This window comes from Gavialis gangeticus, unplaced genomic scaffold (genome assembly GCF_001723915.1).
Source record: "Gavialis gangeticus isolate Ggan-Ray unplaced genomic scaffold, GavGan_comp1, whole genome shotgun sequence".
NCBI lineage: Eukaryota > Metazoa > Chordata > Crocodylia > Gavialidae > Gavialis > Gavialis gangeticus.
In genome coordinates this window covers 104,910,729-104,927,745 of record NW_017729031.1, presented here as the reverse complement: position 1 = coordinate 104,927,745, position 17,017 = coordinate 104,910,729, and the positions used below count along the sequence as shown (strand labels likewise).

General features: G+C 40.0%; 1 protein-coding gene across 2 annotated transcripts in view; it reads left to right on the top strand.

The window, feature by feature from the left end:
• NBEAL1 (neurobeachin like 1) overlaps positions 1 to 14,895 on the top strand; it is a 166,548-nt gene extending 151,653 nt beyond the window's left edge. For both annotated transcript variants that reach the window (XM_019523492.1, XM_019523491.1), the window contains 7 exons: positions 888 to 1,060; positions 1,610 to 1,704; positions 4,834 to 4,950; positions 5,257 to 5,418; positions 5,940 to 6,088; positions 8,611 to 8,746; positions 10,940 to 14,895. In XM_019523492.1, coding sequence (XP_019379037.1) covers positions 888 to 1,060; positions 1,610 to 1,704; positions 4,834 to 4,950; positions 5,257 to 5,418; positions 5,940 to 6,088; positions 8,611 to 8,746; positions 10,940 to 11,041 — 934 coding nt within the window. In that variant the 3' untranslated portion in view covers positions 11,042 to 14,895. The remainder of the gene's footprint in view (positions 1 to 887; positions 1,061 to 1,609; positions 1,705 to 4,833; positions 4,951 to 5,256; positions 5,419 to 5,939; positions 6,089 to 8,610; positions 8,747 to 10,939) is intronic.
• The last annotated feature ends 2,122 nt before the right edge of the window (positions 14,896 to 17,017 follow it).

Below are 17,017 nucleotides of genomic sequence, written 5' to 3'. Positions count from 1 at the left end.
ACATTTGATAACTTTGCTCCTTTTTTTCAGTAAATCGCACTGTATGCTGTGTATACATTATATAAATCACAGTTATCTCAATTCAGAACCTTAATTCAGGTAAAATATCATGAAAAGGATCAGGATCTGGGGGAACACCTGTTCACCAGAGCGCCCCAAGAGACAACAAGGTCAAATGGTCACAAACTCCTCCAAGACCATTTCAGGCTGGAGGTAAGGAAGAACTCCTTTACTGCCCGAGCCCCCAAGGCCTAGAACAAACTGTCTCCAGAGGTGGTGCAAGCACCTACTCTAGACTCCTTTAAGAGACATTTGGACGTTTATCTTGCTGGGATTCTTTGACTGCAGCTGACTTCCTGCCCCTGGGGCAGGGGGCTGGACTCGATGATCTTCTGAGGTCCCCTCCAGCCCTAATGTCTATGAAATCTATGAAAAGAAAGATAGTAAATTCCTGCCCTCCATGAAAGGAATTAGAATTTTGCTATTGAAATCAGTGGGTGCATTTATACATGATGCTTTACTGCACAGCAGACTAATTTCCTGTGAAGTAAAGCACCAGTGTCTGCACATGTGAGACAATTAGGGCACAGTAGACTAATTTTCTGCGCTGCCGGATAGTCCTGTCAGATGCAAGTTGTATCTAGCAATGCAGTAAATTACTGTGCTTAAATGCATACATTGACAATGATACTGGGATTAGTTTACCCAGGTTCAAATTGAGCCAGAGTATGTTCAGTCACATTAATTGCATGTGTAGACATGCCCAGTGGCATCATGTTTTCACTTTGTGTGTTGGTTATTTACTGGTTGCTTTTGTTCATTTATAAGCATGTGACAGATCGTAATATTATAAGAGGGTACATCTTAACTGTAAAATTTATTTGTAGAACCCAGCGTAGCATGAGTGGCCCTTTTGCTCCAGGGCTAGAGATCACCTCCAAACTATTTGCAGTGTCCCATGATGCAAAGTTGCTGCTTAGTGGAGGACATTGGGACAATAGTATCAGAGTGACATCGCTTACAAAAGGCAAACTGATAGGACAGCATATCAGACACATGGGTAAGTTAGGTCTTAGTTTTAATTTATGAAATTAAAACTTGTATAAAAGTTTTGTAGTGAGTAGGTTTTAATGCTTTGAGCATTACAAGGCTCATTTAGGTATAAGAAATACTAGGCCAGTGTGTTTCGACAAGGCAGGGTGGACACAAAGGAATTACAAGGTATGTTGTATATAAGAATTTGCTAATTTCTTTTATTTTTACCAACTGCCTTTTGTCGGTTCAGTTAGGACTAATGGAAATACTGTACAAATATTGATAGGACCATTTCAATTAAAAACAAACTGTTGGATAGCTTAATGATGATTATATTTAATGTTTTATGTTTAATGTCTAGGCTGGAGCTGTTTTACAAAGCCCAATATACATCTTTTTCAGTTGTCAAAATTTATGCATTGCTCATGCTGTGGAGTTTGCAGTTTTGTTTCTATTTGCCCACTGCTGGCACAGTGTACAGCAGCTCATGGCTACTATATGTAAAACTAGTCTTAAATGCTGATAAAAACCTTTACCTTCCTTTTGCATTTCAACTTTTTCCTTTCCTTTGTAGATATTGTGACCTGCTTGACTATAGATTTCTGTGGGATCCATTTGATTTCTGGTTCCAGAGACACTACATGTATGATATGGCAAATAATTCAACAGGTGGGTTGCTCCTAAATACTACCAGAAGCTACCTTTTGACAGACAGCTTTCTTCCTTAGTGCTTACTTTACCACCGTACCAGTTCCGTAAATTCACAGATATAGTAGTATTCCATTAAGGCTGATCATTCATTTGCTGTCTCTGTCATGCTTTAGGGAGTCCACTACAGAGTATAAATTCAGTGATTCTATTTACGTCATACAACAACCCTGCAAGTAAGAAAATATTATTGCTATTTTACAGATAGGAAAACTGAAGAAGGTGACATGTCAAGACCCATACTGTTTGTGTCAGAGAGGATTAGAATGTGGTAGTTTCTGATTGTTAATCTACTGATCACACAATGCAGATATCCATATTTTCATTTACTCAGTGGGAAATTCTGTCTTCTCAGGAATTATCAATGAGAGCAGCAGCATCCTTTCTCCTTGACACTAAACAAGTATCTTACTTTTAATAACTGATTTGTGACTTTAAAAATGGCAAGGTTTTCAGTATGCCAACTTAAGGTACTATGCTTGCATTATATGCCCATGCGTTATACACTTAAACACAGAAAGAGACAGCAGGTTCTTATTTAAACGGTGAACCTGCAAGGGAGTAATGTAGGAAAGACTGAACATAGGTTGTAAGCTAAAGTAAAACACAGCTAAGAGCACAGGTTAACTTTGATGTACCTATAAGGTAGGAATGTACTAGTGGGTTACCATGGAACAGCTGATGCATGATAAATCTGTGCACCCTTGCTCCTTATAGTTAGAGGGTCTTGCTCCTCTGCTCAGATTGATTGCCATGTTTGGGATCAGGAAGGAATTTCACCCCATGGTCAGTCTGACTGTGGGGATTTTTGCCTTCTTTGGAGCAGGGTCATGCTCTTCTTCTGTTGATCTCTAGGGTCTATTTTAACCAACTATTCCTGTGTTTGCAATGGCAGGACATAAACACCTTTTCTCCCCCCGCTTTATCTGTGGCAAGTTAAAGTGGTCTTGATGTTTTGCAGCATTCTGTCTGGTAGTTGTACAAGAAAGATGTTTGTCCTAAAAACTTTGCAAACAGTTGACTGCAGTGATTTAGATAGGGATGATCCTCCTTGAGCATATGGTTAGACAAGATCAGCATTTCTCAACCCATGGGTTGCAACCCAAAAGTAGGTCACAAGAAAGTTTCAGAGGGTTGCAACTCACGGATTGAGAAATGCTAGTCCCGGGAAAGCGCAGAGACTGTGGCAGGGCAGAGTGGCGGGGGAAGGGGGCAGGGGAGAGCTGTGAGGCATAGCTGGATGCTTATGAGGGCAGGGTGGCTGGGAGACGCTGCACAGTGGGTGGAATGAGATGTGATCTGGCTGCCTGGTGCAGCATGGCAGCCCCAGGGGCTGCCACAGTCCTCCCCTCCTCCTTCCTCCAGCTTGCTGCACTATCATCTGCATAAGCTGGAACTGCCACAGCCACCATGCTGCGGCCTGAGCAGGATGGGGGCAGCTGGGGGCCCCTTCGGCAGGGATGGGTGGGGCAAGGAGCTGCAGGTTGGGAGTGAGGGGCACTGGCAGGGCTAAGGGGACAGGAGGCTGCAGGTTGGGAGTGAGGGGCGCTGTCAGGGCTGGGGAGGGGCAGGGGCTGTGGGACAGGAGCGAGGGGAACCAGCAGGGGTAAGGGAAGAGGGGGCTGCAGGTTGGAAGTAAAGGGCACCAGTAGAGGGGGCAGGGGCTGCGGGTCAGGAGTGACAGGCCCAAGCATGGGCAGTGGGGTGGGGACTGTGGGTGGTGCACTGGCAGGGCCAGCAGGGTATAGGTCCGGACAGGCCATGAACCTTTGGACGTGGGTCCTGGTAGGAAAAAGGTTGAGAACCACTGGACTAGATGACCTACTGATATCCTTTCCAGCCCTGCTTCTATGGTTCTATGATAACCAGACAGTCTTGACAGATGAGTGAATTGAAAAATGAATCCTGTTCTTTCTGAGCAGGATTTCTCACGTGTGATATATGCTGTACATTGTAAGAACATTGTTTGCAGTTTTCAGGAGCAAAGTGTTTTGTGTCAAAGTTGCCAAGGCCAGAAAGGAAAAGATTAAGTTCTCACTTAAAGAAATCTTTATTCCTAGAGCTGAATAAAATGAGCAATTTCTGTTCCATAGGAAATCCCAAACTTTCAAGTTATTTTTGTCCGAAATTGGGTTACAACATTGAAATTACAAATTATTTTGTGAAATCAGAACTCTGTAAAAATTTAGTTCAGAAATGGTAACATTTTTAAAATTAAAATGAAACACTTTAAAGTTCCTGAAATCAAAATATTTAATGTCAATTCACTATACTGAACTGTATCTTCCCTGAGTGGTGCATAGGAGATGGTGGGCATCTTCCCCTCACTACATCGCCCAGCCCATTCCCAAGGCTTAATACTCTAATTCTCCTGTATTGGCGGGCTCCTTCCCTGCCTGTACTAGATATCTGATAATGCACCCAGAGTCATGTGAATCCCTAAGGCAGGGGTGGGCAATTTTGGGGGCCTGAGGGCCACAAAGGGAGTTTTGGTGAGCTGTTGCAGGCTGGGTCAGCACCACCCTCACCTCACCCTGCACAACAACTCAACAAAACTCCCCAAGTTGTTCAGCTGGGCAGCTGAGATGGGGCTGTGGGGGGACAGGGAGTGGCACCTGGGAACAAGACAGGCAGGCAGGGATGGGGTTGGGATCATGGGGTGATAAGTGTGGGGCTGGTTGTGCAGGCAAGGGCATGCGGGGAGCAGATTGCAGCTCCAGCCCCACACTTTTACCACCCCGCAGTATTCATGGAGACTGGCCCAGACCCACAAGGGCAGGGGCAGGAAATGGAAGCCAATGGCAGGAAGGGGAGCCTGGAGACACCAGCTGCTGCTGCCACTAGAGCAATAGGAGGAACAGTGGTTGGGTGGGAGCCCAGTGACTGCAAATTAACCCTTCACAGACTGCATGCAGTCCACAGGCCATTGGTTAGACAGCTGTGATTCAGTCATTTGAGGTACAAACAGAGCTGCTAATTTAGTAGAAAGAAAATGAGAACACAGTGCTACATCAGCTGTGTTGAAGATACCTAGTATGTGTCCCTCAGCTATAAGAGAATCTATAATTGTATTATTTATGCTTGTATCAGGGAGGAGTTCCTATAGGCCTGGCATCTAAACCCTTACAGATTCTCTATGGACATACAGATGAGGTACTGAGTGTTGGCATCAGCACTGAACTGGATGTGGTGGTGTCAGGAGGCAGGGTAAGTTGCTTCAGGTTTTTTTATTTTTTTGGAAGTAATGATTTTTATTATTGGGATCAGTGTGATGCCAAAAAATGTTGCTCTTCCCTGATTTTTTTTTTTTTTTTCTTTTAACCTTTTGTATAAAGAAGAAATTGCGTATTGTGTCAGCATGTTGCTGCTTCATTCTGGTAATTTCAAACTGTGCTGCCTGCAGTGTAACGACCTTATGTAAAGTCTGTGTGCTGCCTACAGTGTAACAACAAATAATGATCTTACATAAGTACTGCTATAAAGAAATGGATCCTAAGTTTTTTATTTTTACAGGATGGCACTGTGATTATCCATACTGTTCGCAAGGGTCAATACATGAGAACCCTGCGACCACCTTGTGAGAGTTCCCTCCTCCTGACTGTTCCCAACCTGGCAGTGTCCTGGGAAGGACACATAGTTGTCCACACCAGTATAGAAGGAAAGACCACTCTCAAGGTACTTAGCAAGTTACAACCCAAAGTTATAGAATGTTTTTGCTATTTTCTTTTAAGCATTCTACATAAATGTGCCTGTGGTTCTTGCAGCAGAGCCTCATGCAAGCTGTCCTGTACGTTTTCTCAGCCCTAACCTAGAGAGACCAGTAGTTTTAGGATTCGCAGTATAATGCATTCTCATTGCTTATTCAGTATTTGTGTGTAGTCTACCTTCTGTGACTAAAACTAGGGAGGCCTGCTGTGGTGATGGCTTCTATAATTATACCAGGGATTGGAAAGGGGCTTCTGACTAATAATAATAGTCTGAGTACATTAGCCTTCAGAATACATTGAACAGCCCATTTCTTCTCCTTGTTCTGTGGGGAGCCTGAAGTATTTGGGTTATGGCAGAGTAGAAGGATTCTGTTTGTAACAAACTTCAGGACCCTGAAGTTTGTAATCCTGCTAGTGAGCTGATGGTATAACTAGTAAATTTCTAATCCAGTCAGTCCTCCAGGACAAATTTCTCCTTAATCTCCTCAGGATAAGAATGCATTACATCTCTATTCTGTGAATGGGAAGTATTTGGGCTCAGAAAGTCTAAAGGAGGAGCTATCAGACATGTGTGTGACTGGCGAGTACATTGTGACTGGCAGCCTACAGGGATTCCTCTCCATCCGAGATCTCTACAGGTAATGGGCTGGTGACTGCATGGGATCACTGAGATGCCAGTACAGTGGCTTAATTAAAATGACATGGCCTAGGGGACAGACATTCAAAAAGCCTTAGCTTGAATTGATTCAGTCTTTGCAGGTTAGTCTAACCTGACTAAGCTAAGCTAGTTTGTAACTGTACAGACATCCCAGAAATGCAGGGACATGGCTGCACTGGCTCAGGCTAGAAGCCAGGAGGGCGCTAGAGCAGCCCTCCCTTCTCTTTTATAGTGCTGAGCCAGGGAGGTGTGGCCAGAAGCATGCTCTGATTAGGGAGAGGTGTCGTGTCCCCCCACCCCACCCCCCCAGCTCAGCCCAGCAGGGAATTGATAAGTGTTTATCACCCCATTAGGAAACAACAGAGGCACATTACCAACTACCTGTTGATTCTGCCTTTGTCCCATTTTCCACAGCATGGACTATAGCCAGCATGAGGTATGCTAGCTAATGCTGAGAACAGTCAGTAAGGCAGAGGGGATAGGGGAAATTCCTGTTTATTGGGAAGGGTGGGGGAGCAATGGGAAGCCAGGCAGATGCCTGCAGTCTGTGCTGGAGCAGAGCCCTGCCCCGCCCAGCCCAAAGAGCATGCCGGGATGGTGGGAGATTCTGGTTTAACTTAACCAGCAGAGGGTCTGGGGCAGACATTGCACAAACCTGTTTGACACAGATCATAGATTCATAGAAGTAGGGTCGGAAGGGACCTTGTAGATCATCAGGTCAGCCCCCTGCCCCCGCCTGGGCAGGAGAGAAAACCGGGCTCAAATGACCCCAGCAAGGTAGACATCAAGCCTCCCCTGAAAGACCCCCAGGGTAGGAGCCAGTACCACTTCCCTTGGAAGCTGGTTCCAGATCCTAGTCGCCCTGACTGTGAAGTAGTGCCTACGGATGTCTAGTCTAAACCTACTCTCTAAGTTTTTCATTGTTACCCCGGGGGGCACTAGGGAGAACAAGGTCTCTTCCAAACCCTGCCGGTCCCCCCTAGTGAGTTTATAGATGGCCACCAGGTCCCCCCTCAGCCTTCTCTTGCGGAGGCTGAACAGGTTAAGGTCCCGTAGCCTCTCTTTGTAGGGCCTGCCTTGCTGTCCCCGGATCATGTGGGTGGTCCTCCTCTGGACCCTCTCAATGCTTTCCACATCTCTCCTGAAGTGCAGCACCCAGAACTGAACGCAGTACTCCAGCTGCGGCCTGACCAGTGTCGCATAGAGGGGGAGAATCACCTCCTTGGTCCTGCTTGAAATGCATCTGTGGATGCATGACAAAGTATGGTTAGCCCTACTGACCGTGTTCTCACATTGTTGGCCCATGTTCATCTTGGAGTCAGTAATGACTCCAAGATCTTTTTCTGCCACGATGCTCTCGAGAAGGGAGTTCCCCAGCTTATAAGTGTGCTGCTGGTTCCTGCTGCCCAAGTGCAGCACCCTGCACTTGTCAGTATTGAAATGCATCCTATTTTCATTAGCCCACCCCCGTAACCTGTCCAGGTCCTGCTGTAATCTGTCCTTCCCTACTAGCGTGCCCACCTCACCCCAAATCTTGGTATCATCAGCAAATTTAAATAGGCTGATTTTCAGTTAAGTCTGATACTACATTCAACCAGGTTTATCTCAAACTGGTTCCAGCCATTTTTAAACTGGTTTATGTGCACTGAACATCTGTTCTGTTACAGGTTTAAACCAATTTCTAACCACTTAAATAGGTTTATGTGTAATGTCTGTCCCTAGCCTTAGAGAGCATGGCACGTTGCTCCTTTGTTATTGGGCTGTTACTTGAAATGGGAAAATCCATTTGTATAAAAAATTAAAAATGCAACCCGAACCTTGGGCTTTATGGTCCTGTTTGGATTTTTCTGGATTTGGAGTCCGACAGACCTATTAGTCACCTGGGAAGTTCCGCCTATCATTTATTATTTGCATTAGTGTGGCACTGAGGAGTTGTGTACAAGGAAAGACTCTCATTTTGCTAAGCGCTGTATAGACATAGAACAGAAATACATTTCTTGCTCTGTTAGTATTTTAGAAGGGACAGGATTGGACAGCAGACTGGGGACTCAGTCCTGTTAAGTGTTAGTCCTTGATTTTTTACTCTGAGTTGATGGGAGTTGAGGGCTTAGCACCTTGCAGGACCAATCCCATGGCATGCAGTTGTGATTTTGGTTTAAAATGCTGTCTTCCCCTCTCTATAGAAACCGTTAGCCATTGTCTGCAATAAGAGGCAATTGCAAGATTGTCTGCGTTGTTTGCTTTCCTTTAGTAAATTATTTAGTAAATTACTAACCTGTTGTTAAAGTGCTCCTCTAGAGATGAGACATGACCTCTGAGTGGAGGTTCACTGTGCCTGGAATTATAGTGCATTTAAACAAATTGGGCCTCAGTGACACTCTAGTTTATGCATCTGAGCTCACTCTATGCGAGTTCAGCTTTATTGTGGTTCTACCTATTATGCATAATGTATAGCAGTTAAATATTTTATGTATTTTTCTGTGTTTTTTTTGTTCATTTCAGCCTGAATCTCAGCATCTCCCCCTTAGCCATGAGACTGCCAATTCACTGCATTTCAGTTACCAAAGAATACAGCCACATCCTTGTGGGCTTGGAGGATGGAAAATTGATTATCATTGGTGTTGGCAAGCCAGCTGAGGTAAAACCCACCATCAAGAACTTTTTCTATCGCACAGTGGGCACTTCCCTTATTTCTGCTTTCCAGTTGAGCAAGAAGTCTCCTCTGTGGCAGGGCAAATTTAAGAGCAGGTTTCAATGGGGAATAAATAATTGTTGAGATGACACTATTTATAGAGATTCTTCGGTAAGAAGCAAGAGTGTATAGGGAATGCTAATGGGAAAAGTCAGAATCAGTTGGATCTACAGACTTTCATTACTGACATCCGAATAAGAAAGAGGTTAGAAATAAGTAACGTTTTGGAATGTGCTAATTTGTAAGCCTCTTCTTGGTGAAGTAATATCCTTGAAGAAAATTGGAAGCAAAAATGAATGAGCTATTTAAGTTTTGTGTATGCCAGATACGCTTTGCTGTATACTGACTTCCTTTTTAAATATTGCAATTCTTCACTGTTCAGAATCTCTAATGGTAAATGTACAGAGAGAGCCTGTGTAGTCTCCTGACGTGCTCTGTACTTTCTGTATGGTGGATGTGCGTTTGCCAGTACTGCATACGTAATATCAAATACAGAGCATCTATCTATAGCTATATCTACTTAGTCATGTGTAAAGCAGAGGTCTTGCTGTTGGTACTTCTTGTAACAACTCTGTCAAAGTACTTCAGTTGTATTATGAATAGAAGCAGGTTTTCTGAATCTCTGAAACACTGCAGTAAATTTTAACTGAAACTGTTGGTATTCCTAGTTATAATCAGAGCAAATTTTAAATTAAAGAAACCTTGTGACTTTTGGATTCATGCTAAAGTATAAATTAAATTAATTTAATTAAGTGTTAGAAATATTTCTAGTTAGGGGATTATAGTGTTCATTTTCCTGAAACAGACTGCTTAGGCTTGTGATAAAGTGAGAGCCAGATTCTGCTTCAGTTAAAATCAGTGATGAAACTTCCACTGACTTTTGAATTAGACAACTTTTTCTATTATAGAATTCATTAATAGCTGCTGGTGTTATAATTAGCATGCCTTTATGATAGCCATTTAGACAATCACCAGCTTTTAAACAATTTTTCCAGTCTTAAGAAAGCTCTTTGTTAAGCTGGAATTTGGGTAGTTAATTGGATTGGATTTACATTTAGAACAGTGAATTTTATCACACCTGACTTCCACTGTGCATTTTTTTACAGAACTGGTTCCTCCTATAGGTGGGGAGGCTTTTCTATATTTTTTCCAAATTATGATTCAACTTATTTGCAGGATTAATATCATGTAAGCAGATTTTTTTTAAAAAATGTGTTGGGGACAACACATTTCTCCTGCATTTCCCCATTTCTAAAATATATGTAAATCAGTTTATTGTGCCCGAAAGATTTTTTTTTTTTTCCATTTAGCATTTGATGGGCTTTTTAAACAAAGTGCTAGACTGGGAGACACAAACTCATTCATAGCACTTAAGTATCAGAAACTTTTTCAACCTTGTGCAGTCAAGGGATGTTTTATTTAACCATATGGGATCTCCAGAATAGAATTGTCACTAGCTAATCTCAGCTCTGGGAGCTGAGTAGTTAGTTAATTTTCTTTTACAAAATACCATTTGATTTTCAAATAAAACACAAATTCAAATTAACATTGCCTTTAGCTGCTTGTTACTTGTCTTTCCTTATGGAATAGTAACTGTAGATTATACTTTTTTAATGGTTGAGCACTTCAACTCTATCTCAGTGTTGCCACAGGAACTCCTCTCTTCCCCTGCACAATCAGCCATTACTTGAAGGACATTGTCAAGTATTCTTTTTTTAAATGCCTTTTACTCTTCAGTTCTAATAATTCTCTTTTGAAATAGAATGCACTTTTCATGAACTTGAACATTTTTTTTTATTTAGAATTGACTTTTACTCTTTAGTAGTAAATTAGATTCCATACATAGACAGTTTCCCACAAAATCAGAACATTTTTAAGGTGCATTAAATACTGGATTTAAATTGCTTGACAATGTCTCTCAATTATCCACAAGTGGAAAAGACAGTGATCAGTGTTTATCTTTGTTTTGTGTCAGTCCCCAGAATCATCCCAAATTTTTAATGTTGTTGTTCTAATTTTGTGTTTATGCAGTGCCTTTTGTTGTCTGGTCTTCTCCAGAATTGGTGTCTGAAGTTCCTTTTTAATTTATCCACCTTATCCCTTCCCCCTCCTTTTGTTTCTCTGGATTACTTTGAACAGATGCGCTCAGGTCAGCTTTCCCGAAAGTTGTGGGGATCAAGCAAACGGCTCAGCCAGATTTCATCAGGAGAGACTGAATATAACACTCAAGATTCCAAGTGATTGCTGCTTCTGTCTTCTCTCATGGATCCCAGAAACTTAAAAAAAAAAATTTAGGTCACTTTATGCATATCTCTCAACTTCCTAATGAGTGTTTCAGGGATTTTTGATCCTTGATAGTCAGTTAACGAACAAGCTGTGGTAGAGGTACAATAATTTGCTTATCTATATACATGCAAATTCACCTACAACATCTTGCATAATTTTCTTTCTTTATCATTTTGATTTGGTAACAGAAAGAGTCTCTAGAAATTTTTTTTCAGAAAACCACCTCTAATTGGATATAAAAGACAGATGACATCAGATACTGGTGATAAATGCCAGATGCTCTCCACTTGCTTGGAAAATATTAACTAACATGGAAGGAAAATCTTTGGTCTTACTTTGGCTTTGTAATTTCAGGATAGTGAAGTTAAAGTTCCTTCAATTACACATGTTCTAACAAAATTGGGACAGTTGAGAGTGTATGACTTTGAATATGCTCCTTAGACCAATAGCCTTGCAGTTTATTGCTGTAAATTTATTATTATCTTCTATTGTGTGCCTCCTGAAGAAATCCATTTTAAACATTTCTGTAAGGAGCACCTTTATTGCACTACTTGATTTTCAGCAATTGCTCAATTATAGAAATGAATGATAATCTCATAGGAACTGGGAAGTATTTTCTTCATAACACTTATACTGGTCAGCACAGCTTTTTCTTGTGAATTTTGGCATTTTCAGAAAGTACGTGTTAATGAAAAGTGTTGCAGTAGTTACTGTTGGGAAAGCCTGATTTTTAGGGAAACGGCTTAATGTTTGTTAGGCAGGGAAGAGGTGAGTGCATGTGTGAGACCTCAGAAATATCATTCCTGTACATCTTTTCAGAAAGGAGGAGGGATAGTTTAGTTTAAAAGGAAGATGCAAAATTGACTCTTTAGTTATTTTCTTTTCTCAGAGAACCTTGCTTCAGCTCCTGCCACGGCTTTCCTTCTTTTATTTATGGGAATGCATTTGCATCTCTTCTAAATATTGTCAGCTTTCCCTCCATGAGTGGGGAGTTGTTGAGTCACCTGAGGGGTCCTATGATGTTATAATTTCATTTAATTAATTTTTAGTACTGTGTTTGTTGTTATAAATGCAAAGTAGCAGCAATCCTTTTTCCACCAAGGAGGATATTTAGAAGACACATTGGTCTCCTTAAGTGTGCAACGTCTTATTCTTAATTTCTTAAAGCAAGTAAAGGTCTTATCTTGCTTTTAAAGACTTTTTAATGATCTTATTATGGAATATTCTAACACTAATTTTATATTGTTCTGCTTAACCTTTAGTGAAGGGAGTAAGAAGAAAGCTGAACATTATGGATTCTGTAGTTTTAACCCATACATAACTAACTAGTGTAGCAGATCAAATCATCTGGAAAGTTCTGGGAAACATTTCTTTGGGGCACTTAACAGTTCAGTTCTTAATTCCTAAAAATAATTTAAAGTAGCGTGTTTTGCATATGGTTAGACAATTTAGAAATTTATGTTGTAACTTTTTTAGAAGGGGGAGGTTTATCAGTCACTCTAACCTATGCACATACCCACCAGTATGTTTTGAAATGAGCTATAGATGTAAAGAAAGTCTAAATGAAAAATGTTAATATAGATTAATCTAGTCACTGATTCAGCAACAATGCCAAGGATACTCTGGAAGTATTAAGCACGTATGTGAATGTGAAATAGGTTTGTCTTTGTAATTTTTATGAACAAGGGATTTTTGAAGAGTTATTTAGACAGAGAAGTATAAAAGAATCACAGTTTTGTATGTGTGATTTATTGTCAACTGGGGTCGTGTGTTCAAAAAAAATCTTGTTTTGGGGCATTGTGTTGATGTTTTTTCTAAATGTATATTTAAGAGGTTAAATATGTATATTTGGATTAAAAAATAGAAAGGCTAATTCAGAATAGCAGAAACAAAATGGAAAAATGAAGTCATTGGTTTGTATGATGCTTAGCCAGAAAACAAGTCTTCATTGTCATTTGTGTAAAGGGGGTGTGCATGTGGGTTTGATACATCTGTGTTTGTTTGAGGCATGTTATTTATAAATTACAATTTTTGAGTTGATACCAGATTTTTAGCATTTTAACCAAACAAATGGGGAAATTAGATCAAGTTAAAAAAATAACATAGATATGCAAACCCAGATGCAGGCATGTATATCATAACGATAATTTAAATACAGAACACTAATTAATTGATTGTGGTGCTTCACAAGCATTTCTTAACTTGCAAACATTAGCTATCAGTATAAATTAAAGCAGCTCTCAGACTGCTGCAGCTTGCTAGATGGCCAACCCTGTACAAAGCAGCAGGAGGATAACAGGATTCCAAAGGTGAGCTTAAGCCACTTTTGCATATACCAGTGACAAGTACTTTGTATAGATTGGCCATAGCTGAGGATCTGGCCCCTTGAAAATAGGGGGTGATTATGAATACAAATTTGTCTGTTCTTATCATGCCCCACCAGCAGCTGGATTTCTCAGCCTCTGACCGGTGTCTGTCTGGAAGCATTATGCTTTTGTCTTAAGCAGTCAACACCTTCCCTAAAATTTGGCTGTTAATAAAGATGTGGTGTATGACTCTAGTTCAGGCTTTAGCTGATATTTAATTTATTTTCTTGTATTTTTTTCTAGATTTAAGTAGAACACTACTTTTCCCCTTTGTTGCATTGTGGCTGATTTGCTGCCTGGACTAAATGGTGGATAGTGGATTAGTGAACTGCACTTTTTTCCTTTGGTTTCTCAGATTTTTTTCACTCTTGAATAGCGTTTTCAGATTCTACCAGATAGACTTTTTGGGGTATAGCAGACATGTCAGGACTCAGATTCTCCTTAGCTTTTTTTCTGAGATTTATTTATTTAATTTTAGGAAGAGTAATGCTGTCGTGAAGCAATTCTGACCTGTAATTCAGATCAGACATACCTGAATGCACAGCTGTTTCATAACACTAAGAACAGTTCCAAACCCTTTTTTGTCTTTTTTTTTTTTTAATTCTTTGGAAACCATGGTTATATCTATAGAAGTCTAAAAAATATTATGCTTACGTATGAAGTGGACTTGAAATTAGCAATATAAAGATACATATTTAAACAAAGTGGAAATTTGTCTTATTTATTCTTAACAATTTATAAATGGAATCAAGCAATTGGTGATATTTTATCTATAACTTTTATTTAACATAGTCTGAACTTACTTACAAAAGTACGGTGCTTAGAAAAAAATTCCGTTTATTTCTAATACAGTACAGTGCATTTGTTAAACTTCTCTCTCATTATCAATTTGTTATAAGTCTTGGTGGTGGTAATTTTTGTGTGTTACTCTTATGTACTGTGGAGAATCTGTCATCTGGTCATCTTAAGTGTGTGTTTGGAAGATGACAGCATTCAGAGTTAAACCCTCAGTGTCAAAGCTAAGATATGCGTGGGTTATGATGTCAGAGTATTGTTCATTTTCAGTGTATAATCCTCATTTTGTGCAACACTTAAGAACTTTATCCCTTTCATTATTCACCTATATTTCCATCACCAGCACCAAAAAATATCCCATTTTAAACTCTTATTTCTCTTCGCATGTAAAATGTTTTGCAAAGGGAAGTGCTTAGAAGCCCATTTAATTCACGAAGTATCTTAAATATTTCTTTCTGTAGTTGTCTAGACATTCACTTAAACCTTTTTATCATGGCCTACTTAGGTAAAAACACTAAAAATAGTTATTTCAAAACTGACTTTTTTTTAATTGCACAAGGGGTATTAAGAATTGACTATTTTTGTAAGGAGCCTCTTTTGGAAGCTAGATTTTGTCTTAAAATAGAGTGCAGAGAGTTGAAACAAAAATGTCCCTACTGTGAAATATCAGTCTTTGAAGGAACAGGCAATAACCTCTGATTTCATTTGTTTTAAGGTGGTTCTGTTGAAACTTTGATTTTTTTTTTTTCAAATGCACAAAAGGAAGTTAGGTGTGTGACTTCTGCTGGAAGTTAATGGGAGCTCATTAGTTGACTCCCTTAGACTCCTAAGAATATCCCTCCCATTGAATGTATATGTCCTTACTTGAGATTGCAAGAAGTAAAATTGTACCTATCGTTCAACTGAAGATTTTTTTTATTGTGTAGATTTTTTTAGTTTAAGTAGTATATGTATATATGACAACAATACTGTAGAGAGCTTTAGGGATTAGGTTACATTTTATTTTTCAGGGACTCTTAAAAATTCTGGGGTTTTTTTACTATTAAATATACTACTTTATGAACATAAGGCCGGATCTGATCAATACGGTCAGGTAAAGGCTCTAATTTTTAGAAGGCATTTAAGGATGTGTATAATTTTAGTGGGAATTAAACATGTACTTAAGTGCTGCCTTCACTAGGTATGACTTTTTTTGAACCAGTCGATAGTGCTTATTACTGTGACACCAACTTAGCTGTTTATGGTTATAAATGCTATACGTGCTAGTGTTCATGTGATTGGGCATGCAGATTCTGTAAACATAAATCTAAACGGTCTAAATCAGGCATCTTGAACAAATATATAATCTCAGATTTGATTAACAGAAGGTACTAAGTACACTAAAATAATTCAAAATAACCTGCACAAGATGAGTTAAAAGGGGAGTGAAGAAATTTGTGAGAGTTGGTGTCCAGATAATTTGTACTTCAAAATACTGCTGTGCAGTAATAGTGCGAACTGGGCTGTTCTTAACACTACAGCATTCTTTTTGAAAAGGCAGTTTCAGGCGGCTATGCAGTGTAACACTTTACAGATGAAGATTGAGCAAATACCAGTTGCTGATAAGGGGTTTGAGGGATGGGTTTTATGGGTTTGTATGTTTAGCTTTAAATTCACCTACAGTCTGAGGCTCATGAGTTGTGTTCACTATTACATGAAGTTCTCCCTTCTTTTTGATGGTAGTGGTTGCTCAGTAACTGCTTGTGTGCCTATGGGGCAACTGTGTGGCCACATCTGACTCCAGTGGAGGTGGGGAAGGGACCTCCCTTCTTCCATTGTGAGGGACCAAATTAAAATTGCTGCATTTCTCACCTCCTCTAACAAAACTTATAAGTGCACACTCCAAATATGGGGAGCATTGTCCCTTGGAAAGCAAGTATGCTGTGTATTGTTGCAAACTATGGTTGTCCCCCAAACCAAGCACATTTCCTTCTAAGCACCTGATAGACCTCAGGAGATGAGAGTATGGAAATGCCAGTTGGACCCATTAACTGACAGCGCAGAATTTCAGCTTAAATGGGGAGAGTGCTTTGTGCAGTTTAAATTTTAATGAATCAGGGGTCAGTGTTTCCACTTACTATTATGGAAAATTATTCCACAGTCTGAACCTTGTGGTTGTGGAATTATTTCTGATACTTAATTTAAAGTTTTATTTATTCAATTTCATCTCATCTCTCCTGGTTGTACCCCCTTGAAATAGTGGAGACCTTTTCTCTTTGTTTTGGCATAAGTTGTTCAGAGATGGTATTTTATCACCATTTAGGCAAGCTGCTCATGTATATTTCAGTCTCTCTTCATAATCCAGTTCCTCCAGCTCTGTTAGTCATTGCTGCTTCTCTTAAACATTTCTGGAGCTCAGATGTTATGTTCTGGTTGTAGCACTACTTCTAGCATTATAGAAAGATATTGCCTTCCTGATGCCAGGAAGTCTTATTGGCTCTTAGTACTGCAATTCCATACCTTATCTGCTATCCACTATTACTTGCCAGGCAGTATGACAAAAGAGAGGGTAGTCTTCTGCTCCATTACTCTGTAGTATTTAAGATAATATACACTGTGCAGCTTCCATTTTTAAACTAAGAAACTATTACAGCAAAAATGCAACATGAAATATCCAACATCTGCTAGGCAGGGGGTGGAGAGCAGGCAGGGTGGTCAGAAGCCAATCTTATATGTAACTGTGGTATCTAAATGACTTCCTATATTATTATTATTATTATTTTTTTTTTTT